We start from the raw sequence: 26,821 nt of genomic DNA on the forward strand, positions 1-26,821 counted from the left end.
GGTGGATAGAATAAGCAAATGTCCTTGATACGTGATTGACATAACCGTACTGGATTCGCTCTCTTTGGGGGAGGTGGGGGGAGGGGTTCAGTGATTTGGCGAGTTTGGTGCTTCTGGACGTGCTAGGACGATGAAAATTGGTAGGCGTGTCAGGGAGCTGCACAAATTGACTTGATAAAGTGGTTTTCCCAGATTCGACCATCTGGGTGCTAAAGGGAGAGGAAAAATTTGGTATTTGTAACTTACGAGTAGGTGATCGGATCTTAATGAATTTTGACATTTAGAAGGACATCGTGACTCAGAGTCACGATGAAACTTGTTTTCATCGTGACCGGCATTAAGCCTCTGATTTTCCTTTTAAATCAATCTATTGATTCTTAGAATATTTTTAGGGCTCATACCATATGAGCTCTTGGCTCTTAGCTCCTCTTGCCTCGTCACAAGTGCCATATGAGCTCTTAGCTCTTGTTGTGGATAGTTGACATATATGTGGTACAGCTGTGGATTCCTGTCTGTTTCTCATCTTAGAAACAAAATTTTCTTACTGTAAATGTATCTACACTGTGGAGAAAATTGATATTTTCTTACACAAGGTTGTTTACCAAGACAATCATAAGATGCTGTTATTGGTATATGTACCCACAGTAGGGGGAGGAAATTTTTGCTTGGGAGTGTGTAACATTGCAGAGAAAATTCGTTTTATGTTCCTGTAAAGCATAGCCTGTGTCTCAAACAATCAAGAATTTATGTTATGTTCATCAAATATATTAAGATTCAAATGTTAAAATCAGGGATGTAAGATGCAACTAGCTCGCCAATTTTTTTTATGACACCTGGTATTTACCAAGTGACATAGTAATCGTAATTTCTGTCTGTCTATCGGTCTGTCTGTCTGTCTGTTGGTCCCAGTTTTGCTAGTTCAGCACATCCGGATAAGCTAGGACAATGAAGTTTGGCAGGCGTATCAGGGACCAGATCAGATTAAATTAGAAATAGTCGGTTCCCTGATTCGACCATCAGGGGGGAGTGGAAAGACGGTTAAAATGGAAAAATTAGAAAAAACGAGGTATTTTTAACTTACGAACGGGTGATAGGATATTAATGAAATTTTATATTTAGAAGGACCTCGCGTCTCAGAGCTCTTATTTCAAATCCCAACCAGATCTGGTGACATCGGGGGGAGTTGGAGGGGGAAACCAGAAATCTTGGAAAAAGGAATAGAGTGGAGAGATCGGGATGAAACTTGGTAGGAAGAATAAGCACAAGTCCTAGATATATGATTGGCATAACTGGACCGGATCCGCTCTCTTTGGGGGAGTTGGGGGGGATTTCCAGGACTTTAGCGAGTTCAGTGCTTCTGGAAGTGCTAAAACGATGAACATTATTAGGTGTGTCTTGGACTTGCACAAGTTGACTTGATAACATTTCTTTTCCCTGATTTGACCATCTGAGGGGGGATATGGAAGGAGGGAAAATCGTGAAAAATGAGGTATGTTTATCTTACAAATGGGTGGTCGGTTCTTAATGAAACTTGATGTATAGAAATATTTCATGTCTCAAATGCTCTATTTTAAATTCGGATCGGATCCGGAGACATTGGGGGGGGGGGGTGGAGGGGGAAACGGAAATCTTGAAAACCCGAAATCTTGGGAAACGCTTAAAATGGAGAAATCGGGATGGAACTTGATGGGAAGAATAAGCACAAGTTCAGATACGTTATTGACATAACTGGACCGACCCTCTCTCTTTGGGGGAGTTGGGGGGATTTCTAATGCTTTGGCAAGTTTGACAATAAGCACACAACTCCAGATGCGTGATTGACATAACTGGACCAGATCCGCTCTCTTTGGGGGGGAAGTTCCAGTGCTTTAGCGAATCCGGTGCTTCTGGACGTGCTAGGACGATGAAAATTAGCAGGCGTTTCAGGGACCTGCACAAATTGACTTGATAACAGTCGTTTTCCCCGATTCGACCATCTCGGGGTGCTGAAGGCTCTTGGCTCGTGGATCTTGTCACAAGTCACAAGTGCCATATGAGCTCTTGTGTCTTGTTAATCTTTGGAACTTTCACAGCTTTTATTTCCATTGTTGCTGATCAGTTTTGCCATAAATCTATTGCACCCTATCATTGAATTTGTATTGTCAGTACAGAAACCAGCTCAGCTTTGTTTACATTTTCTATTAATTCAGGTCTGGGGAGATCGAAAATGAGATCAGTTTAGAAAAAATCCATTAATTAGTACCCCATTTCCACCCTAGACAAGGTCAGAAGGGGTAAAAATTACCATTTTTTGTATTAGACAATATCATACATAGTCAAAAAATATAATTGAAAGGTTGTTTCCTAATAATTCGAGTCCAGGAAGACATAAAATGACATTAGAACTGGAAAATTCCATTACTTGGTACCCCATTTCCACCCTAAGCAAGGTCAGAGGGGAATGAAAACATCCTCTTTTGCTCTTTGCCTACTCTTGGTTTTAATGGTGCTTCACTACAATTTTACGCCCATGAACTCAAATATGGACTAACATTGAGCCCCTCTATTAGTATATCAGTCGTAATGGACATATACCATTTGACAAAAATTTCCAGCCCCAGTCTTGCAGACATTTAGATAGACTAACTTCCAGTCCTAAGTTTTGAGCGATTTTGTATATTTTGTTCAGCGACTTTTTCTGAAAATGTTTATGTTCACTTGTGTATGATACTTCACACGTTAAAATTCCGATTTTTCATCCTCTCTGGCCTTACTTAGGATGTCAATGGGGTACTAGGTGATAAACTTTTTCTATCTTGGTCTCCTTGTGCTTGTATTAATAGGAAATGATTTTTCAGTATATATATTTTTTAATTATATATTTTAGTATTACATTGCCACAAATGGTATTTTAACCTCATCTGACCTTGCCTAGATTGGAAATGGAGTTCTAAGTGACGGAATTTGTCAACTCCGATGCCATTTTTGGTCTCCCCAGATTTGGATTATTAGTAAACAACGTTTCAATCCACAAAATACTGCACAAATTAAGATTCTGCTTTCCCATCCCCCTCTGACCTTGCTTTGGGTGGAAATGGGTACTAAAAAGTGAATTTTTTCACTTTTGGTGTCATTTTTGGTCTTTTGGACTTGAATAAATAGAAAACGACCTTTCAATCCGTAAAATAGTTCATAAATTTAGATTCGAAAATTTTCCCAGTTTTCCCCCTCTTTTCCCTTGAAAACAGGGTATTTCTGCACGGCCGATTTTGAATTTTGGCCTTCTTTTCGTACTTTCACTCTACAATTAGTCCTTAAAACATGAAGGAACAATAGCCCTCTCGGATTTTTTTACTGATGGGTTTGTTGCCTACTGGCTGCCGGCGTGCCATCCCTGATTCAGATCAAATCCTGAACGGGCGAAAGGGGACTCGGAAAAACGGATTGACAGAATTTGTGTTCGATTTGTTTCACAAAACGAGCAACCTACCAAATTAGCTTATTCCCGATAGATTCCAAATATGCCACTTTCCTTACAGACCATGTTTGACATTTTGTACTTACCGCCAATCTGCCCCGATGCAGAGCTGGGTGACTACTGCCCATATTACTAATGAATGACTCGAAAGCTTATGAATATGCAAAACCTCAAAGTCAGCAACTTTTTGACTAAAGAATATGTAACTTTACCCACTTTCTGGCTAAGCAAGCTGATACGTTTGTAAATTTTGAAAGGATTAGTTAAAAAAAACATTCTTGTTTTTCGTTAGAATTTTCAAATATTTGACATTTGATAGGGGTCTCTTAGTTAGAAGGATAGAGTAGGGAAATAAGGCTAGGGAAGAAAAAAAATGTAGGTTAAATTTAGAAGGCATGTATGCTTTTTAGTTAGAAGAGCATGTATACTGTTTAGTTAGAAGAGCATGTATACTCTTAGTTGTATAGTCTTAGTTATAAGGATAGAGTAGGGAAATAAGGCTAGGGAAGAAAAAAATATGTAAATATCTGCATGTGACTATATGGAATGTATCCGAGCATTTTCCCTAGGAGAGGAGGGGCGACAAAAAACCCTATTTTTAAGCTGAAGCATTAATTTTTTTCTTGTAGGGTTCCTTGGTCTCATCCTAGAGGCAGAGGGATTAAATGTTGCGCCTCTTTTGAAATCTGTATGGCCTTATATGTTTGTGCCTTTTATTAATCCAAATTTTATGTTCCAGAATCTTCAAGCTTATCAAAAGTTCTCAAATCCCAATTCCATGTATCACACAGTCATCAACAGGCAAGAAAGGACTATTATGACATTCTGGGTGTTCCCCGAAATGCTTCAGTTAAAGAAATCAAGAAGGCCTATTATCAGCTAGCCAAGAAGTATCATCCTGATACGAATAAGTCTGATCCTAATTCTGGAAAGAAGTTTCAGGAGGTTTCTGAGGCTTATGAGGTAAATTTGAATATTATCCTCTCTTTGGCCACCGCGGTCAGTTGCTTAGTGCTATAATCGTCCAAATTTGCGTGTTGCACAGCGATTTTAAGTGCTATGGTCAAATAATTTTTGCGCGTGTCATGGCTCTAGCCGCGACACATGCACAGTCTGTTTAAGTATGCTTAGATTTTTTTAATTTCAATTTTTTAACCTTATTTAATTTCAAAGAATAAAAAATGTATCCTGAGCTGATCGGAGTGCTAAATGGGACAGTGCACGCGCCCAGCCCGTGATGAAGTGTATTTAGGTTATTGTCATGCATAAAAAACATTGAAACACGTATTTTGATGTGAGATACATCATGTAATTTGATTTTATATGCATATAGCGCGTCCATACTCCTGTTTCCGTTTTAGGGAAAGTTAGACGAAAAACTGGAAGCAGGAAAAGTAGTCTAGACTTGCCGTTTTTTTTCAATAGGTGTCTGAATACTGTTTATTATCTGTCTCAGGACCCACGTTTTCCCGAGTTGGACAAAAATTACGGATAGGGGGGAGGGGGTTCAAGCTTTCTACCCATCTCCCTGGTTACACCCGTGAGCTATCCTCATCAAATCGTTTTTTTTTCTGAGCTAAAACCTACAATAAACAATTTTAGAGTCTCAGCTTGGCACTTTCCTTTTTTCTGTTCTAAAGACCATTAAGAACTATTTTTTTTTATCACTTATCGTCTCTGATCGTCTCGTTCTTCTGACAATTTTTTGAATTGAGAAGTCCATAATACCATTTTCTGTCCTGTTTTTTCATTTTCTGAACCACTGATCTTCCGGGCCTGAAAACGGAAAGATGGCACAAAAGCAGTATTCCCAGTTCTCTGTCATTGTTTCCTGAAAGCGGATATTCTGGACCTGCTATTATAAAGAATCCATTTATAGTTTCTGGAGAAAGATCCAAATGTGATAGCAAGGACTAACTGCGGTTTTGCTTGCTTCTTGTTTCTCATCAATTTTTATGGCACTTAATATTAACCAAGTGACATATAGCGATCGCAAATTCTGTCGGTCTGACGGTCTGTCCCGGTTATGCTACTTTCGGCACTTCCAGGTAAGCTAGGACGATGAAATTCGGCAGGCATATCAGGGACCGGACCAGATTAAATTAGAAATAGTCTTTTTCCCGGTTTGAGTATCTGGGAGGAGTGGGGGGCCCGTTAATTCGGAAAAAATAGAAAAAATTAAGCATTTTTAACTTACAAACGGGTGATGGGATCTTAATGAAATTTGATGTTTGGAAGGATATCGTGTCTCAAAGCTCTCATTTTAAATCCCGACCAGATCCGGTGACATAGGGGGTTGGGGAGTTGGAGGGGGGAACCTAAAATCTTGGAAAACGCCTAGAGTGGAGGGATCGGGACGAAACTTGGTAGGAAAAATAAGTAGAAGTCCTAGATACGTCATTGACATAACTGGAACGGATCCGCTCTCTTTGGGGGAGTTGCGGGGGGGGGGGGGTAATTCCGAAAAATTCGAAAAAATGAGGTATTTTTACCTTACGAAGGAGTGATCTGATCTTAATGAAATTTGAAGTTTGGAAGGATGTCGTGTCTCAAAGCTCTTATTTTAAATCTCGACTGGATCCGGTGACATTGGGGGAATTTGAGGGGGATCTAAAATCTTGGAAAACGCTTAGAGTGGAGGGATCGGGATGAAACTTGGCGGTAAAAATAAGCACAAGTCTTAGATACGTGACTGAAATAACCGGAACGGATCTGCTCTCTTTGGGGGAGTTGCGGGGGGGGGGGGGGTAATTCTGAAGAATTAGAAAACATGAGGTATTTTCAACTTACGAAGGAGTGATCGGATCTTAATGAAATTTGATGTTTGGAAAGATATCGTGTCTCAGATCTCTTATTTTAAATCCCGACCGGATCTGGTGACATTGGGGGGGAGCTGGGGGACCTAAAATCTTGGAAAACGCTTAGAGTGGAGGGATCGGGATGAAACTTGGTGCTAAAAATAATCTTAAGTCCTAGATACGTGTTGACGGAACCGGAACGGATCCGCTCTCTTCGGGGGAGTTGGGGAGAGGAGGGTTAATTCTGAAAAAAAATGAGGTATTTTTAACTTACGAAGGACTGATCAGATCTTAGTGAAATTTGATGTTTAGAAGGATATCGTGTCTCAGAGCTTTTATTTTAATTCCCGACCGGATTCGGTAACATTGGGGGGAGTTGGGGTGGGGGGGACATAAAATCTTGGAAAACGCTTAAAGTGGAGGGATCGGGATGAAACTTGGTGGGAAATATAATCGTAAGTCCTAGATACGTGATTGACAGAATCGGAACGGATCCGCTCTCTTTAGGGGAGCTTGGGGTGGGTGGGAGGGTTAATTCTGAAAAATTAGAAAAACCAGGTATTTTCAACTTATGAAGGAGTGATTGGATCTTAATGAAATTTGATGTTTGTAAGGATATCATGTCTCAGAGCTCCTATTAAATCCTGACTGGATCCAGTGACATTGGGGGGAATTGAGGGGGGAAGCTAAAATATTGGAAAACGCTTAGAGTGGAGGGATCGGGATGAAACTTTGTGGGAAAAATAAGCACAAGTTCTAGATACCGGATTGACATAACCGAAATGGATCTGCTCTCTTTGGGGGAGTTGGGGGGAGGGTTAATTCTAAAAAAATAGAAAAAATGTGGTATTTTTAACTTACGAAAGAGTGATCGTATATCAATGATCGTATATTACTTTCGTATAATAAGTAATCGTATTATTATGATCGTATATTAAGTAATCGTATATCATATCAACTTCGAAACTCAGATCAACTTCGAAACTCTGAATCCCGACTGGATCCAGTGTCATTAGGGGGAGGGGAATCTTGGAAAGCGCTTAAAGCGGAGAGATCGGGATGAAATTTGGTGGAAAGAATAAGCACAAGTCCAAGATAGGTGACTGACATAACCGGACCGGATCCGCTCTCTTTGGTGGAGTCGGGAGGGGGGAGGGGAGTAATTTGGAAAAATTAGAAAAAATGGGGCATTTGTAACTTACGAACAGGTGATCAGATCTGAATGAAATTTGATATCAAGAAGGATATTGTGCTTTAGAACTCTCATTTTGAATCTCGGCCAGATCTGGCGACATTGAAGGTAGTTGGAGGGGGAAACCGGAATTCTTCGAAAACGTGAAAATCGAGGTATCTTACGAATGGGTGATCGGATCTTCATGAAACTTGATATATAGAAGAATCTTATTTCTCAGATGCTCCATTTTCAATTCGAATCGGATCCGGGGACATAGAGGGTTGGAGGGGGGAAACAGAAATCTTGGAAACCGGAAATCTTGGAAAACGCTTAGAGTAGAGAGATCGTGATGAAACTTGATGGGAAGAATAAGTACAAGTTAGATACAAGATTGACATAATTGGTACGGATCCATTCTCTTTGGGGGAGCTGGGGGTTGTCAATTTGGAAAAATTAGAAAAATTGAGGTATTTTTGACCTAAGAACGGGTGACCAGGTCTTAATGAAATTTGATATTTAGAAGGAACTCATGTCTCAGAGCTCTTATGTCAAATCCCGACCAGATATGTTGACATTGGGGGAGTTGGAGGGGGAAACCGGAAATCTCGGAAAACGCTTGTAACTGTCGTAGATACGTGATTGACGCAACCGGGATCCGCTCTCTTTGGGGGAGTTAGGAGGTGGGTTCAGTGCTTTGGCGAGTTTGGTGCTTCTGGACGTGCTAGGACGATGAAAATTGGTAGGCATGTCAGGGAGCTGCACAAATTGACTTGATAAAGTTGTTTTCCCCGATTCGACCATCTGGGGAGCTGAAGGGAGAGGACAAATTAGAAAAATTGAGGTATTTTTAACTTACAAGTGGGTGATCGGATCTTAATGAATTTTGATACTTAGAAGGACCTCGTGACTCAGAGCTCTTATTTTAAATCCCGACCGGCATTAAGCCTCTTATTTTCCTTTTAAAGTAATCTGTCGATTCTTAGAATTTTGCTAGAGCTCATACCATATGAGCTCTTGGCTCATCAACCTCGTCACAAGTGCCATATGAGCTCTTAGCTCTTGTTTTTTTGCTCATTTGAAGAGCTCACTGCGGAAAAAAGCTCTGTTTTCATGATCCATCAAAACAGAGCTTTTGAAAGTGCGACGTTGAAAGTGAATTTTCATTAGTTCAACCCCCCCCCCCCACAGTATGTCCTGAAAGTTACAACTTTATGCTCCAACTGACATCTTTTAAAGGATATAGATCAGTATCTTAATCTTGCTTAAACTAGTGACACTTTAATTACGACACTTTAAATTACGAACATGTAGAATGAAACTGAAATATTTTTGAAGGCAGAAAAAATGCCGTGTTCCTGACTGCTTGAGAACCAAATAGCTTCTTTACAACACTATTTCAATTTATTTATCCTCCATAAATTTGGAAAACTAACTAGCCCTAGGCTTATATACTAGGCTTAGTACCCTACGGGTTGTACCAATGTACAAACCCATAGGGTACTACGAGATCTTCAATAGCTCAAAGCAAAAATAAGTGTTACTTTTAGCCAATGGTAATGACGAATACCCTCCTCTAGAAGAACCACTGATTTTCTTGTTAGGACCCGAAGGATTATTATAACCCTTACAATAAAACTTTGCACCAATCTTTAGAAACAAACATGGCAAATGACTGTTTGCACTTTTTTAATGACTCTTCGCCCTTTTCAAACTCCATATTGTTTTGTCCAACACAAAAAGAGAAAATTGTCGCACGAAAGCATCTTAATTCTTATTTCTATTTTCTTTTTTTTTACATTTTGTAAGTAACATCAAGAATTCAATCAACCTATTTCCTGAATTGAAAACGTAATAACGTCATTGTAATACTGATATACATAAAAATGACGTCTGTCACATAAATATTTTTTATATTTATAAGAATATAATTGAATATTGTGAATATTGGTCTTCAATTAAAATGAATTTATCTCTTTCTATCAATCAGAGGGAATTTAACTTTGCTTTCATTTTACTGTGTTAGACTTACTCAAAGGAGAACATGAGAAGAAATCAAGGTTTTAGAAAGGCAGAGTTATTTAGTTCGTCTTTTTAACACACTTTTAAGGAGAAACCGGTGTGTGATGACCGACGAGATCAGAATGAGAAGATAAGAGTACTGGGGGCATATGACCTGCATGATCGAATGATTCCTTAAAACATGAAATATGTTGTTTGACCCCACCCGGTATTCGAAGGAGTGGAAGATAACTTAGCGCACTTGTTCAATTCTGGAGATAGAGGCGACGAGTCTTCGAACCACGCTGAATGAGCTTTGGTCGTTGGCACAAGATTAGCCAAGTTGGAGGTCAACCGTTGCTGCCCTATGCGCCCCCAGCCATAGTAGGATCTAAGTCTAAGTACGTTTAACGAGAAATGTAATTGACTTACAGTCGTCACAGACGTAAACCAATTCAATTAAAGCACGCATTTTACCTCTGAATTATGGGAAAGTAACTTCTCGTTTTTCTTTGGTTCAGCTAAATAAACCGGCTCCAGAATATTACGATATGTTGTTATGTAATGTGAAGTGAAGCGTTTGTTATGTGAAGTAATTGAAAAGCTAGTGTTGCTATCTATGTAATAAAACTGCTCATTACATGTACATCAAGGCTTGTGGCCTATGTGATGTGTGAATGTTAGAGTTGCTCTAGTTGATTTGCTTCATTTTACAGGTTCTGAGCGATGATACAAAGAGGAAAGAATACGATTCCTGGGGATCAACACGTGAACAGATGGGCATGGGCGGAGGTGGTCCGCAAGGAGGACCTTGGGGAGGAGCAAGTCAAAACTGGAATTTTCAATCAAACATAGATCCAGAGGAACTATTTAGGTATCCGTTTATTTTTGGCATATGGAAATTGCGGGGAGGGTTGGCTTTTGTTCGTCTATAAAAGCCAATTCTGTTCACCTACTTTTGTTTAGGGGAAGCAAATGGTGTTTACCTTCATTATATCTTAGATTTGAACTATTATCTTCAAATACAAATTTTCTTAAAGCCAGTTCTGTTCACCTACTTTTGTTTAGGGGAAGCAAATGGTGTTTACCTTCATTATATCTTAGATTTGAACTATTATCTTCAAATACAAATTTTCTTAAAGCCAATTCTGTTCACCTACTTTTGTTTAGGGGAAGCAAATGGTGTTTACCTTCATTATATCTTAGATTTGAACTATTATCTTCAAATACAAATTTTCTTAAAGCCAGTTCTGTTCACCTACTTTTGTTTAGGGGAAGCAAATGGTGTTTACCTTCATTATATCTTAGATTTGAACTATTATCTTCAAATACAAATTTTCTTAAAGCCAGTTCTGTTCACCTACTTTTGTTTAGGGGAAGCAAATGGTGTTTACCTTCATTATATCTTAGATTTGAACTATTATCTTCAAATACAAATTTTCTTAAAGCCAATTCTGTTCACCTACTTTTGTTTAGGGGAAGCAAATGGTGTTTACCTTCATTATATCTTAGATTTGAACTATTATCTTCAAATACAAATTTTCTTAAAGCCAATTCTGTTCACCTACTTTTGTTTAGGGGAAGCAAATGGTGTTTACCTTCATTATATCTTAGATTTGAACTATTATCTTCAAATACAAATTTTCTTAAAGCCAGTTCTGTTCACCTACTTTTGTTTAGGGGAAGCAAATGGTGTTTACCTTCATTATATCTTAGATTTGAACTATTATCTTCAAATACAAATTTTCTTAAAGCCAGTTCTGTTCACCTACTTTTGTTTAGGGGAAGCAAATGGTGTTTACCTTCATTATATCTTAGATTTGAACTATTATCTTCAAATACAAATTTTCTTAAAGCCAATTCTGTTCACCTACTTTTGTTTAGGGGAAGCAAATGGTGTTTACCTTCATTATATCTTAGATTTGAACTATTATCTTCAAATACAAATTTTCTTAAAGCCAATTCTGTTCACCTACTTTTGTTTAGGGGAAGCAAATGGTGTTTACCTTCATTATATCTTAGATTTGAACTATTATCTTCAAATACAAATTTTCTTAAAGCCAGTTCTGTTCACCTACTTTTGTTTAGGGGAAGCAAATGGTGTTTACCTTCATTATATCTTAGATTTGAACTATTATCTTCAAATACAAATTTTCTTAAAGCCAGTTCTGTTCACCTACTTTTGTTTAGGGGAAGCAAATGGTGTTTACCTTCATTATATCTTAGATTTGAACTATTATCTTCAAATACAAATTTTCTTAAAGCCAGTTCTGTTCACCTACTTTTGTTTAGGGGAAACAACTTTAAATAAGGTTGAACACCAGTGTAAGAACTTCCAAATGCCATCTATTTTAATGATAAGTGCTGCTTATGAGCTATTCTCAGATAGTTCAAATTTCGGTTTTTGTAAAAAAAAGGGAAGAAATAAAAAAGCATATTTAAATTCTATGTATTGGCTTTTTAAAGTATTGTTTAACACTCAGTCTCAAAATGAACACCATTGTCATGAATTTACTAGATTACTTGTTATTAATTTGCTAGATTCCGTTTTCGTTAGCTATGGTGGCGCTGTTTTAGTTTCATGCCGCTGGTTTTTTTTTTCCCGGAAGAAACGATCAGCATTTGAGAAATATGGTTAAAAGAAAAATTTAAACAGGTAAATTTTTTATTGTATATAACCAGAAAAATACTTTTCAGTCCCAAAAACAGTAAAAAAAATTAGAATATTTTTAGATTCTCCATTGATTTGTAAGTTTATTTACGCAAAAAAAAATATATTAAGTTTATGAACGAACCCGGGTGAATTTAGAAAACTGAAGAACAAAGTAATAATCTTATCATGAAGAAAATCTTTTTGGGAATTTGAAAGATTGCAAAAAAATGTGAATTGTATATGAAGTTGGGATAAATCGTAAAAATATTAAGATTGAGAGGGGTGGTCCCTAACTCCCAACCCCCATACTACCTATCTGACCGGTTTAAGATTTTTCAAAAGCACGCTTTAGACTTGAATGTCCGAATTTTATGTAAGCGTTTCTGAGGACTTTTACGGCGAGAAAAGGGAGGCTCAACCAGATCTTGGATGCTTATGCTACACCTTATTCTTTGTTAACAGTTACATCATAGATACTTAATTATCCAATTATATGATATATTCAACAATAAAGCCACATGGGCCATGGTTACTAAAGAGGCAACGAAACAAAAAGAAAAGAGGACAAATACGACAAAATCACAATTCTGCCCCCCATTAAAATTATGCTTATCTTCTTCCAAAACATCTTGCCTTATCTTGCTTATCCTCCTTTCCCCGAATAGATCTCTCTGTGGTGTATCGCTACACGGGGAAACTTGGCCACATTCCCTAAATCCATTTTCCACTTCCTCTAAAACATTTCAACCATATATTTCCATCTTGTGTGGTATATGTGTTGATGAAGCATTAAATGCCCTTGTCATTTCAAGATTTTGTAGAACTTTTCCTGATTAAGCTAAAAGTGTAGAATTTAATAGGTTTCTCAAGAAACCATAATTTAGCCTATTTGCAAAGTAGACGTTTCATCCCGTTTTCGCAATAATCTTCTCCTTTAATTTCAGTTCAGTTTGAATATAAACGAAGTATGAAAAATTAGAAGTATTTTAATTTGATTCCAAGATAAAGGGTATTCTCGACGGGATATTAGTAGGTATACATGGAATGTTGTTAAAAAGTCCATAGATAATTGACAATAAGGCCATATAACTCTTTTCACGTTTCTTGAACTAGGAAGTACAGGACAGAAACGTTTCGTTTTCCCGTTTGTTTGTCTTTATTTTTAATATTTTTATTTAACTAGACAATATTTTCATTTACAATTACTCTTCTTCTATATTTAAACACAAAGAAGCGGAGACCTGATCTTCTAAAATTGTATTAGCAAACCTGACCATTAGGTTTGGGACACCTGATTCTACTTGCAGGCTTGTCAAATAGAATTTAATAAGTCTGTTTGCAACTTTAGAGCGGTTGTGTGAAACCACCCGTGGTTGATGTTCTGCAACCACTATTTTCAACAGTTTTGGTAGTCAGGATGAAGCATTTTCCTACTAAACTAGCTACAATAACAACTTTTTACTCTATACTATTCTTTTTCATTTTTTCTGTTCATTTTTTTTCAATGATTTTCAACACGCCTATCTTTTAAAATTTCCTTACTGTTGTTGTAGAAAAAAAACGGCGGAATGAATGGAAGAATGAAAATTCTAGGGAATCTAGCAGAGAACAATGAATCTTGGATTAATGTTGCAAATAAAAAATATCTAACTAAGTTCATATAACCATACTGACAATTAATTATTTAATGACTTCAAAAGAATGAAGTAAGGATTTTATTGTTGTTGTAGCTAATTTATTTTGGAAATATTGCACCGTTTTTTTTTTATGGAACTGACAAGATTATTTTATTTTCATTTGATCGTAATCAAATCATTTCTAGGTTACCGTGATTTGGGACCAATTACCATTTTTTCGACCTCTATGAAGATTAAATAAAAAAAACAAGATTTTTTAACTAAAAGTAAGGAGTGACATTAAAACTTAAAACGAATGGAAATTATTCCGTATATGATAGGGACTCTTCCCTCTTCAACGCCCCGCTGTTGACAGTAAAGTTTTTTTATTGTTTTAAAAAGTAGAATTGTGAGAAAGAGTCAAACTTTATTCGACCTTTATGAAGATTGCTGGATCACTTAGTTGTTATAATGCATGCTTCAAAGGGTTTTTATATTTGATATTTTAGAGGGGGGGGGGTGTGAATTCGCCAACGCAGTAAAACGAGTACTATATGTGAAAGCTATGAAAAAACTTTAAAAATCGCGACATTCCGCAAACTAGTTTCAAAAAAGCAGTCAATAACGTTAGACATTTTTCAAGAAGCTGTTTACGGATAAGTGTATCAACAAAGCTTAGTGATTAAGCTCTAAACATTTCTCCTTATTAACGAAGCTGTTTGACCGCACTCAGGGTATAGTCTAAAAAGCTCAGATCAGATGGTATATTTTCTCTGAATGGACAGATGCTGGATGAATAAATGAATGAATATGTTAGAAACCTATCATTTTTCAAAATAAAGAAGAAAAAACGAAGAGGAAAACAACAAGAACTATGCACAAGATACTAATAAGGGGTAAAAAGGGAATGAAATACACTCACAGGAATAATAGGAGATGATATTGATGAAAGGGATTTTATTTCCTCATTAATTTCTACATAAGACTCACCGATATTATCTTTGTTTTATTAGCTTTGTGTTGTTAGGCGAAGGTGCAGGAAAGTGGAAAAGGTGTTTGGTGAAAAACCAAGTATCCAAGGAGGTTTAACGCTGTAATAGATTCACAGTTGTATGGTAGTCAGTAATGAGATAAATCTTTATTTTTTCTTCTTTTTTAAAGGAAAATTTTTGGAAGTGGTGCTTTTGGAGGCAAATCTCCCTTTATGGACATGGGCGAAGACTATGCTGATTCGAATTTTGGCTTTGGAGCAGCACAAGAGGTAGTTTCAGAATTAGAATGCTCAGTGTTGAACTGAACCCATTTTTATGAAGTCCATTTTAATAATATTGACTCGCGATGTACCTTATACGTGGTAATTCAAAATGCCTTAGTCTCTGCGACCCAAGTTTTACAGAACGAGCAAAAAGGGGGAAACGAGAAAGCTGAAAAACTCAGATTTTATGTTCGTAAACGGCCAGTTATTTGTACAAAGAACTTTTTATTTCTCAACTGAAGTTTAACTTACCAAATGCTTTTTACGAGTAAGTTGAGAGGATACACCCTATTAAACTACAACAAGGCGTTTTTAATCTCACCTGCTGCCATGGATTATCTCGCATTAGTAGGCCAAAATATAAACAATAAGGATCATCATATACGTTTCTAGAAGAGGTGCTTTTCCTACCCCACAGCTCACTTCTTCTTCTTTGATCTTGCAACAGTGTCAGGCATTTTCTGCCTATCCGGGCATCTGAAATGCAGACGTTACTTGGGAATTTGTTAAACCGTAAACTCTCCAGTCTCAAGGTAAAGGCTCCCCAGGGCGCTATTAAACAGTTCCCGAATTAACACTCTCTTCTTTTAAATTTTAGTTTAATTATGTCAAGCGGAAGCAGTTCATAATTCAACTCAATGTTCGGCTAAGCGATGTTTGCCGTGTCAACAAGCCTAATGATGGTACGACAAAGCACTGATTGAAGTTTCAATCAACTGAGTAATTTATATGTGATAGTCTACAGTTGCCTGTGAACTTAAAAATCTTCTTTTTTAATCAAGTCGAATAATAAAGTTGGCTTGACAATTGTATTCTGTATCGTCTAAAAAAAATAAAGCAAAAATAGCATAAACATATTAGCGCAGCGGTTCCCAACCAATTGTGGGCCGTACTCCACCTAGGCATTTCTAAAATCCTATTGTGTCTTCTTGACATTTAAATTTTGTAATTCGAAATTTTATGTGTATTCACCTCAAGCAGCCTTAAACGGCCGCGAACTTGGGAAGCCTAGTTAAAAAAATGTCAAGAAATAGAGAAAGATTTTTAAGTGTTTAAGGTGAAGCATGAGTTCAGTTAGAAACCTAGCAAAATGGTTAGTACGCTAGACTTGAAATCCTTTTTCGGTGAGGACAGGGGTTCGAGTCCAGGTGTCGCTGGTTATTTGGTTTGGAACGGGGGTCAGTGCCGTGGCTCTGTAATCTCAGCCAGAGTTGATCTAGATGTAAACGTGTGCCTTAGTATCTGGGGAAGGTAAACAGGAAGGGCGTGCGAAAGCACAGGATGGCTGGCCCCCGAGCCCCTATTGTGCTTCCTGGCTGAAGGACCATGAAACGGAGATTGGCACTGCCGGTAAGGCCTATAAAGCCCATTGCCGTATTCTTTACCTTTTTATGATGCTTCGTTGCGTTTTCGGTGGTTTGAATCACGAAACAGCCGAAAATAAGATTTTTAGCCAAAACATATTTTACATCAATTTTTACCAATTGGAACACGTCACCAACCTTTCCCTTAAAATAGAAAATAGTTTCTTTCTCTATAATTTCCAATTTATGAGTGAAAAATTTCATATATTCAATTATACATATATAAACATATAAATATATACATATAAACATATATAATAAATTTATATATAAAATATGCCATAAATAAACATATAAGCATATAAATAATACATATAAATAATATATAAATTTTCAATTTATGAGTGAAAACTTCCACTCCCATATATTGGAAGTCGTCTCTTTAGTTGTCAATAAAACACAAATGATACTCAAGCATTAAAGAAGGTTTGAGGTCATCGACACCCCACTCACATTTTGTTTGTTTAAAACGGTGTTAAAAAAATTATCATTTGGAAAAAATAGTTTTTGTTGTGACTTAATTATTCATTTAATCTTATGCTTGTTTTTGTTTATTTCCTCATTCTTAATATTTTTGCTCATTTCAAGTTTGAATTCTTGGATGAATTCTTAGATTAATTTTTTCGCTCGTTAAAGTTTTAAAATCGTTATTTGATTGTTGATGTTTTTCTTTCTAATTTAACATTTCGAAGAGATAACTTTGGGATGCGCGAAAGAGAATTTTGAATCGTCGCTGTTTAGTAAGAATTTTTTCATGCGTTAATAATTATATTTTAACTACGATAAAAACTTGAAATACGGAAGGTCCAAAATTTTGAAATGCCTATACTTTTACCATATTTTTGCCCTATGATGCTGACCTCCTTTTCTTGACTTCTAATGAATCAACAAACAGATTTTATGGAATAGCTACCCTCAGTGGACCCTTCTGAATAGAGTTGCAGTCTCATACAAATCTGTACAATCCTATTTACAGATCACTACAATCATACAATCACTACATCACTCATAGTGATTGTATCATACAATCACTGCAATGCTATGTATTACTCATAGGCTGTATCTGTTACATACATTATGCAAAGCTGTCAGTAAAGCTCAAATTTGAATATCTTTTGAAGTAAACACCAAAAACAAGTAGAACAATAGGGAATTTCTCAAGTGTCTTCTTCAAAGGCAGTTTGGTCTTCGTCATTATTTTTATCTTTTGATGTAGGAATTTAGAGGGCAATATTCCCTATTACGCTAATGGTAATTTTTTTTCCGTTTTAAGTTTTATCATCGCTGTTTATTTGTGTAGGTATATTTTTTCTTTCGAATTTTATTTCTGTCAGTTTTTCATTTTTCTGTGATAAGTAAATTTCAGAATGTGCAAGAATTTTTTCACAGGACAATAACCTTGACTATCTTTAGTTTTATATTCTAGTATGTATTATTTATTATTTATTTCTAGTATATTCTAGTATGTTTGTTAGTGTGTTATTTTTTTCGCATTTTTCAAAATAAACTTGGACATGTGATATTAAAAAAGAAAGAAGATGTATTAGTGAAAAATAACTGTTTTTTTTTGTTTCTTTGTTTTTTTCTTAAATTAAAAAATAAGTTTACCTGGGTATTTTTCGATCCTGTTTCTTTTAAAATGAAGCATCAAATTAAAGCTAACAAAAAATATGGTGTGATGGTTTACAACCCCTCAAGGGTCTTTGACAGGGCAAGACGTACCTGCCTATATGAAATATCCTATTTTGGCTTCAGATATTTCTTAAGTAGGGTATAAATATTACACAGTTTTTCGATAAGATACTCTTATTTCAATATGTTTGAACTTAGCATAGCTCAGACTCGGGTAATGCAGAAGATGTTTTGTGACATTTCCTATCAAAGTAAGATTCGTTGTTCGCCTTTATTAAGCTCAGCACACTTTATCAGCTAATTTTGTCTGTATTTTATTCAAGGGTTAATCCAGGATTTTTGTTCGGGGAGGTTTATTTTTGGGGGGTTGGAGGAAGTTTACGAAAAATTACTTTCAAAATCGCATCAAAATTTCTTTACGAGCCGGAAAAACTCCGGGGGGAGGGAATCAAACCCCCTTCTCGTGGATACAGCTTTGATCTTATCTTATTTTAGTATGCTCGGGAAGTTTTTGGTTTTCATTTTCTAAAAAATGTCCTTACTTAGGGAAATAGCGCTTATGATCTAGATTTTATTTTGTCGTTTTTTTTAGGTCTTGGAACATCTTTGTACTTATAACCCCTTTCTAAGCACAGTTAAATTGTCCTAATTATATTTTTTTTTTAGCTTTTCGCTCTGCTGTAAAATTTATATAATATATAAGTTTTAAAGTACTAGGTGTTGATGACCGAGCTTATCTATGTGAAAAGAAAGTCGGTTTTTTAATCTCTTTCGCAAAAGAACTTTAATTTAATTTTATTTTATTTGTTGTAGAAAGTAAAACCATTAAGGTATTTGTCGTCCGGGTATTTGTGACGTCATTCATATGAAATATATTTTCCGAAATTATTTAAGGCCCTAAACGAATCCTCCCGAAGTCATGTCCTATCTAGATTGTTTTTTTTTCGTACTATAAAACAAACTATTATCTTATTACAAACCATATTATTAAACGTATGATAGTGGAAAATATTTTTTGAATTTTTCTGCCGCAATGCGTAGCATCTAATGTGAAGCAAGAAGAATCCGAGATTCAGGTCACAGCTACCAAAAGAGAATATCTTTCTCTAAGAGCTTGGAATCAACTGATTTATCAACAAATAAATTGTGTTTTGAAGCTCCTGTTACTGAGGTTCAAGACTTTCAACCTTCAGAGGTCTCTAGTTTCAGTCAGCATACGATTTATGAAGAAACTTTTCAAAACTGGTAAAGAAAACGAATTTTACCAAAATTTATGACTTATTCGCTTTTTCTTTCAAAACAGAAAATTCTAGTTTGTCATTTTTCAGAAAATATTATTGCGCCGTTTCCGATTCTTTTTAAGATAAACACATATACAATAATTACTTTTTTATAAGACAGATCTCCTAACCATAATATTTCCATATTATGGTAATATAATGCCATTTTAATTAACACAACTGAATAAGCAACAACTGGCTACTGTCATTTACGATTTTACTTCCTTTTTTTTTAATAAGGTTTTACTGTATAATCACTACAATTTGTGCTCCTCCTTTTAGATCGCTGTAAATTTGACCTTTGCTCAAGCAGCCCGAGGAGTGAATAAAGAGGTAAACTTAAATGTTGTCGATACATGTCCCAAATGCAAAGGATCGAGGTCGGAAATTGGTTTTAAAGCTGTTAAATGTCCCTTTTGTAATGGCACTGGAATGGAAACTATAAGTACAGGTAATATTTAATTGCGTTTTGTTGATGCTTTTTACTTAGTGTTTGTATTTGTCGTTTTGTCCAGTGTTTATTTTTTCTTTTTCGCTACTCGATACTTAGGGTGATTTACTCTCCTCATGTTCGAAATGTGGTTATGAGTAAATTGAATTGAATTGTTTGGATATATTTAGATTGATTTGAAATAACTTAACGACATGGAGGGGGGATTTTAATCGTGATTATCAATCCTTCATGCAGTATACAGATGTTGGTGAATAAAAAAGGACCCCCCTCCCCACACCATGATCCTAATTTCAGGAAAACTCAAATGCACAAGGATTTGAGTATCTGGATTTGAATATTAATTTCTTAACAAGTATCAGACTTCTCCCTTGACCAGCAAAAATTATCTATTCCCCTTCCTAAATTGTATGTGACTTACGCTTACAAAGGGTGCCGTAAAGATACGTAAAGCAATTGTACCATATTTTACTATTACAAAATAGGCTGCGGTCTAATAAAAGTAACTTCAATAAAAGTAATTCACTTCAATAAAAGGATGGGAATCGGATTTCTCCTTTAGTTTTCCATAGCAATAACAATATAGAAAAGCGTTACAATGGACAATAATATGAGTATTTGAATCTCCAATTTCTTTCCAAGTTTCCAGTCTAAGTCTCTATTTCTATTCCAAGTGTCATACTCCCAGAAAAAAATTATGTAATCACTCCTTTGATTAACTTAAAGGCATTCCCTGGAATAAATGGATGAATGTGAATGTCCCTTTAGGTCAGTCCCACAGAAAATGTTTGGTTAAAAGCCTTGAAATGCTCTAGAATTGTGGTGTTTGAATCTAAATTTTCTTTACAAATATCAAGCCACTCCATCTACAAGGAAAAAATCCTCTAGTCGACCCTTAAATTTTGCTCTTTTATAAAGGCATTATACCAGTTTATTTTATTGTTGTTCACTTTGGAAATGTAGGTTTACATGTATTGTCTCTTTCATATTGATCTTTAAATAAAAAAAAGTGCGAGTTTAAAATGAAAGGTTAGGAACGACATAAAAATTTGCTTTTTAGAGACATATGAGGCATTTTTTTTCTCTTTCAGTTTACTGACAGCACTTTCTATTAGTGGCTGAGAGAACAAGGGTGTAAACTGTCTAAAACAATTTACCAGTCTCAGGTTGTATATCAGGTGTAGATTGATATTAGTAACTACGAAAAACCTATACAATCTTTCCTTCAAAGCATTTCTTCTGTTAAAAGAAATCATTTTATTGAAGTTTATGGAGTTCTCCTGAAGTTGCAGCACAGCTTAAATGTTTTTATATTTCTAATTTTTTTATATTGATTTTTTTTTATTTATTTAAACTGTTGTATTAGTTTTGCTGTTAATATTTTATTTCCTTAGCCAATAGATACAAAAAATCTTCGAACGTACACCTCCTTCCGATTATTGACCCCTCCCCCAAGAAAATTATAAAGATGTGATTTTGATTAAGATTCAATTATGTCAAGAGGGAGGTTAAGTACATAAATATTTAGTTCTACTGGCAAAGGTAAAAAAAACTTTAAGGTATCTAAGCAAGGGATATTTGGAACAGCATAAAAATGATGCTATTTAAGAATTATTACCAGCGTAGTACTGTGGTGTGGTGGCTTCCAGTTTGTATTTGTGTTCCCTTTGTCGTTCATAAGGAATATAAGTCAGTAGATCCCAGCAGTGGGTATATTGACGTTGAGAAATGTCGGATGATTTTGATTTCCTGCTGACAAAAGGTATATCAGTGATCATGTTGAGTATCTTATTTAATATTTATTTATTTTTGTTTTATAGTTATATATTTTATTATTTAATATTATTTTAATTTTATTAATCGAAGTTTTAATTAATTATCTAAATTATTTTATTTAATGTTGTAATTTAATATTAATTTTATTTCATAAGTATTTATATTTTATTTTGTTATTTTATTACGAGTTCTACTCTTTTAAATCCTAATTGTATAAGGTGGAGATTCTGCTCACAAAGAAACGAAGTTTGGATATTGATTAAAGTAGCTTTGTTGGGGTCTAGAGTATCCTAGGTTTTTTGTGTTGCTATAAATATCATGTGTATGGAATTGATTTCAACTTAGGTTTAATCCTGGTGGAGACTGTGTTTGATAACATAATGTGTTTGAGACTGCTATTGACAAATTTTCATTCAATCCTGTCTCAAACTGAAAAAAAAATGTTGAAAGCTTGTGACCTATTTTTTCTTAGTCGCCCTGTATGACTGATTGAAGAAAACTAATTGAATATAAACTAATTGAAGAAAAAAAATGTATGAAAAAGGATTTAATATTAGATTTCAATTCAAAAAATAAATAAATGAATAAGTCCATATATATAGATGAAAATGACAAATTTTTCACAATAATTCTCAGGATCAATGTTGTTTCTAGCCAAAATGTTTGGCGGGGGGGACGAGAGATTTTACCGAATGGCTGGTCATTTTACCGACTGTTTTTTGTCAATAATTAGCATAATATCCGTTTTGAATACGATACGTAAAATCACTGCACGAGTCGGTAAAACCACTGCATTTACCAGCCGATATTGAGATTTCGATACATGTCATGTCACTATTTTAATTCTGATTACTTAACCAAATGGAAAGTTGTTGCACCATCTATAAAATCACGGCAGAAGTCGGTAAAACTATTACGTTTAGGTCTGTTACCAAGTTCGAAATTTTTGTAGATGACATGTCAGTATTTTCGTGGTCTTTAGTGAACTGAATAAAGGATTTTAGTGGCGTCGGGAAAATCATGGCGTGAAGTGTCATGATTTCGCCCACATTTTTTTTGTACTGAGTAACCAAAAAATTTGGGGCGTCCCCCCTTTCCCTTCATGCGTTACGGCCCTGAAAATTAGCCCCCCCCTCTCATACGTGACGGCCCTGCTCAGGACTCATCCGTATCACCGAAGAATAGAAAGGGAATATAATAGAAAGAATAAAAATTCTTTTCTAGAAAAGAATAGAAATTCGAAGAATAGAAATTGTAGATGACATGTCAGTATTGTCGTGGTCTTTAGTGAACTGAATAAAGGATTTTAGTGGTGTCAGGAAAATCATGGCGTGAAGTGTCACGATTTCGCCCACTTATTTTTTTCACCGATTGACCAAAAAATTTGCCCCCCTCCCATCATAAGTGACGGCCCTGCTCAGTACTCATCCGTATCACCGAAAAATAGAAAGGGATAGAGGAAATAGAGAAAATAAGAGGTAATAAGGGATAAATAAGGAATAGAGGAAATAGAGGAAATCAAAACTATTAATGCAAAAAAAAAAACAGCTGTAAAAACCTTGGAGCTATACAGCAAGGCCAGTGACTGACAAATCAAAATTAAAAACAGGTAAAGTAAGAAGCCAAGACTAAAAACAACGAATGATAAACAAAACTAAAAAAAGAAACAAAAGAAGAAGCCAAGACTTAAAACTAATTAATTAAAAGCCAAACTATAAACTAAAGTAGAAACATTAATAATTGTTTAATGTAATTTAGATTGTTTAGTACAATATTCATATTATAATTTGTTGGCTATTGTCTATATACTAAAAGCTTCATTTTAGGTCCTTTTGTGATGAGAACAACTTGTAGGCGCTGTAGTGGTACACGAATGTACATCAAACATCCATGTGTAGAATGCGAAGGAAAAGGCTCTACTGTTCAAAGGAAAAAGGTCACCGTGCCAGTACCTGCAGGTAATACCCTAGCTGTTATTTTCCTTTTATTTCAGAACCATCAAAGTACACAAAAAAATTGAGTTTATTCAAAAGGTGTACTAGAAACCAAAATGAAAGTTGAACTCGTCTCCTGTATTCAAAGGAAAAAGGTCACCGTGCCAGTACCTGCAGGTAATACCCTAGCTGTTATTTTCCTTTTATTTCAGAACCATCAAAGTACACAAAAAAAAAAAAAAAAATTTGAGTTTATTCAAAAGGGGTACTAGAAACCAAAATGAAAGTTGAACTCGTCTCCTGTGTTCAGAGGAAAAATTATCAGCAGATAATACCCTAGTTATTATTTAAAATATTACTAGTTATTATTATTACAGTTTTTTTTATAACACTAATGTAGACGACCTGTAGTGGTATACACACTTAGATAAAACATCATATTTTTATATAGCACCAATACAGACGAGATGTAATAGTACATAAGACCTACATGTGCAGAAGGTGGTGGACAGGGTTCGATTGTTTTTAATTTTGTAGTTTTTAATATTTTTGACTAAGGAATGATATATCATTTCGATATTTTCATTTTGGCATTATTTGAGTGTTTTAGTGGTTCAGCTTTTGTCATGATTTTCTTCTTTTTTTTCTCTTTATGGACTGGGGTTTGTGAACGTAATTTTTTGAAATAAATGTCTTATCTGTTTAAAGGAAAATTCAATATACCAGTACTAGCAGAAAATACTCTATAGTTGCTTCTTCTTTGTACCACCAATGGAACACAAAAAATATCACTTTTGTTCAAATTTCTGTGTTGAAAATGGAATAATTGACATGTTTATGAAAACAAATGACTTTTTGGTGAAAAGAGACTTAGTGCCCTAATATAAAATAGACCAGAAACTTATTGCCCGAAAAACAGATTGAATCTTCATATTGAAAAGAGATTAACTGAGTGGCATACGAAGGCTTCGTGTTGATGAAACGACTTTTTTGTAAAAACACGCTTCTTGCTATTAAAATGTAGCTTCCATATACATCATTTTTAACATCAGAATGTGAATTGATAAATACCTCACCTGGTCTGCTAAAACATGCCTGACTAGGAGCAAGTTCAGGTGTGGCTTATTCAAATCCGGCACATCGGTCGAAAAGTACTGTTTAGTTGTACTGGCAAAGGCAAAAAAACCTTAAGGTTTCTAAACAAGGGGATTTAGAACAGCGTAAAAAGATACTATTTAAGAATTATTAGCAGCGCAGTACTGTGCCTTCAGAAGGACCATATCATAGCAGCGCATACCATTAGCAGCGCAGTTCATAAGGACCGGTAGACCCCAGCAGTGGGTATATTGACCTAGAGAAATGTAGGATGATTTTGATTTCCTGCTGACAAAATGTATATAATTGATCATTTGAGTATCTTATTTATATTTATTTATTTTGTTTTATTGTTATATATTTTATTACTTTAATTTTAATAATTACGGCATGGCATGTATATTGAATTGACAAAATGTGTTCAATGACGATATGCAGATTTTTTCCGACCATTCACCCTTTTTATCATCATTGCACAATTTTTAAAATGGTTTCGTGACCAAAAATAAATTTTACGTTATACACTTTACAAAATAATGTTTTGATGAAAGGGAAACTTCTTATTCATTTTCACAAACAAAATGTTTTAGTCTAAAATTTTGGTGTGGGTGAAGAAATACAGATTTAATCAAAGCTAATCTACTGGACTGTTACTTGTGCCTAGTGCTTATTAACCACTCATCAACATATAAAAGTGCCACATGACGTGGCAACAAGTGAAAAATTAATTGAACCACGACAATGATTTTTGTCTTTGTTTTTCATCCCACGCAGGCTTATTTGGTGTTTTTGTGGTGGTGGGTGGGGGTAGCATAAGTCTATAGGGGATTTAGGTCAGTTGCTGGAAGAAAGAGTTTCACAGCCGTTTGTATCCGAGCGTAGAATTGCAACTAATTGTCTGACTTCTAACAGTTAAAGCCAGAAGCATTTTGATATAGTTATGTTCTAAATTTTGATGGCTTAAAACGAAAAAGCTCAAAAACAAATGTAACTAATGAAAAATCTTAAATTATGGAAGAGTAAGTAAATATTTGAAAGGTCACGGTGGAATTTCAGGCCAAATGGATATTTGAGTGATGCAAAAGGAATATAAAGATAACATGAACAGGGACAAATTGATCCAGCTATCTCAGCATCAGATGTGAATAATTTAGAAAATTCTTGTTATTAAACATCAACTCATCAAATCTTCTTTTTTTTTTTTTTAGAAAATTATGTTCCCTGGCCATCCTCTTATCACATTCCTTTTTTTTTAGAAAATTTTAGCAAATTTTCCCAGCACCATAGAGAGCTTCCGAAGCATTTTGTTACTATTGATAGAGGATTTTAAATGTGTCAACAGTTCAAAATGCTAACGTGAGCCTAGTTTAAAATAAAGAAAAAATATAATCTCTTACTAATTTCAAGGAAAATGCTGTCTATCTAATGTTTATACAGCACAAATAATATTAATCCTGTGTCGGCAAATTTCCACAAAAGTAGGTTTCGCCTTTTAGTTTTCTGTCGTTTATTCGGATCTCTCATCAAAGCTATAAGAATTGCGGCAAGACCACTATCAGTTCGGATTGCTTTGGCCACAAAAACTAAAAATGCTCATAATAGACGAGATAGATTGATCATTTACGGTATCAAACTACCCAAATATGAGAAGATAGGAATTGAAAACTACTAGCGAAAAATACATAATAGTATCTCATAGCTTTATTAAAAAGTAGAAAATTTCACAGAAATTTCTGTATTTAGTCAGATTAACCAACAATGCTATAGGGTTGAAGCTAAAATTTCTCTGCCAAGTGGTGGGTAATCATTATTTTTTTAAGGACTATCTGAACCCAAAATCCAGTCTCTTCAAAGTAGATTTAGGCTAGCTTTGGCACATATTGGCTGTTTACGCAGGTTACCTGACTAAGGCTGAAGGCTTACTGGAGACTGCTTTCTTTTTTTTCCCTAGGATTTCGACGTACCTGAAAGACAAGTATCAAGCAGTTTTGAGTCAAATCAAGTCGCCAAATGCTAGATGATTCTGCTTTCGGCATTAGCGCTTTTTTTTTACTTTTGTAGTTTCTTATAATCTTTTTTGGATAGAAAAATAATATACAAAAATATAACTTCGTTTGTCGCCTTAAGTTACCGCAGAACATCAAAATTTTGAGGATTTTGTGTATTTGTATAAAAGCAAAATTGTCATTCCATTTTGAACTTTGTTTAAAAAATAGTCTACAAATGTACAGTTCATGCGTTTGTTCCTTTAAGTCGCAAGAAAATACGAATTAACACTTTGAGGTAGCAAATTTGAAATTTTGAGCATTTTTTGTCTCAAAAAGCAAGGCAGATTTTT

The 26,821-nt window shown here is 35.2% G+C and overlaps 1 protein-coding gene across 2 annotated transcripts in view; it reads left to right on the top strand.

Annotated features, from left to right (window-relative positions):
* LOC136024769 (protein tumorous imaginal discs, mitochondrial-like) overlaps positions 1-26,821 on the top strand; it is a 50,162-nt gene that overhangs the window by 9,591 nt on the left and 13,750 nt on the right. For both annotated transcript variants that reach the window (XM_065700223.1, XM_065700222.1), the window contains exons 2-6: positions 4,197-4,420; positions 10,144-10,301; positions 14,858-14,957; positions 19,510-19,678; positions 23,281-23,412. In XM_065700223.1, coding sequence (XP_065556295.1) covers positions 4,197-4,420; positions 10,144-10,301; positions 14,858-14,957; positions 19,510-19,678; positions 23,281-23,412 — 783 coding nt within the window. The remainder of the gene's footprint in view (positions 1-4,196; positions 4,421-10,143; positions 10,302-14,857; positions 14,958-19,509; positions 19,679-23,280; positions 23,413-26,821) is intronic.

This window comes from Artemia franciscana, chromosome 3, assembly GCF_032884065.1.
Source record: "Artemia franciscana chromosome 3, ASM3288406v1, whole genome shotgun sequence".
Classification (NCBI taxonomy): domain Eukaryota; kingdom Metazoa; phylum Arthropoda; class Branchiopoda; order Anostraca; family Artemiidae; genus Artemia; species Artemia franciscana.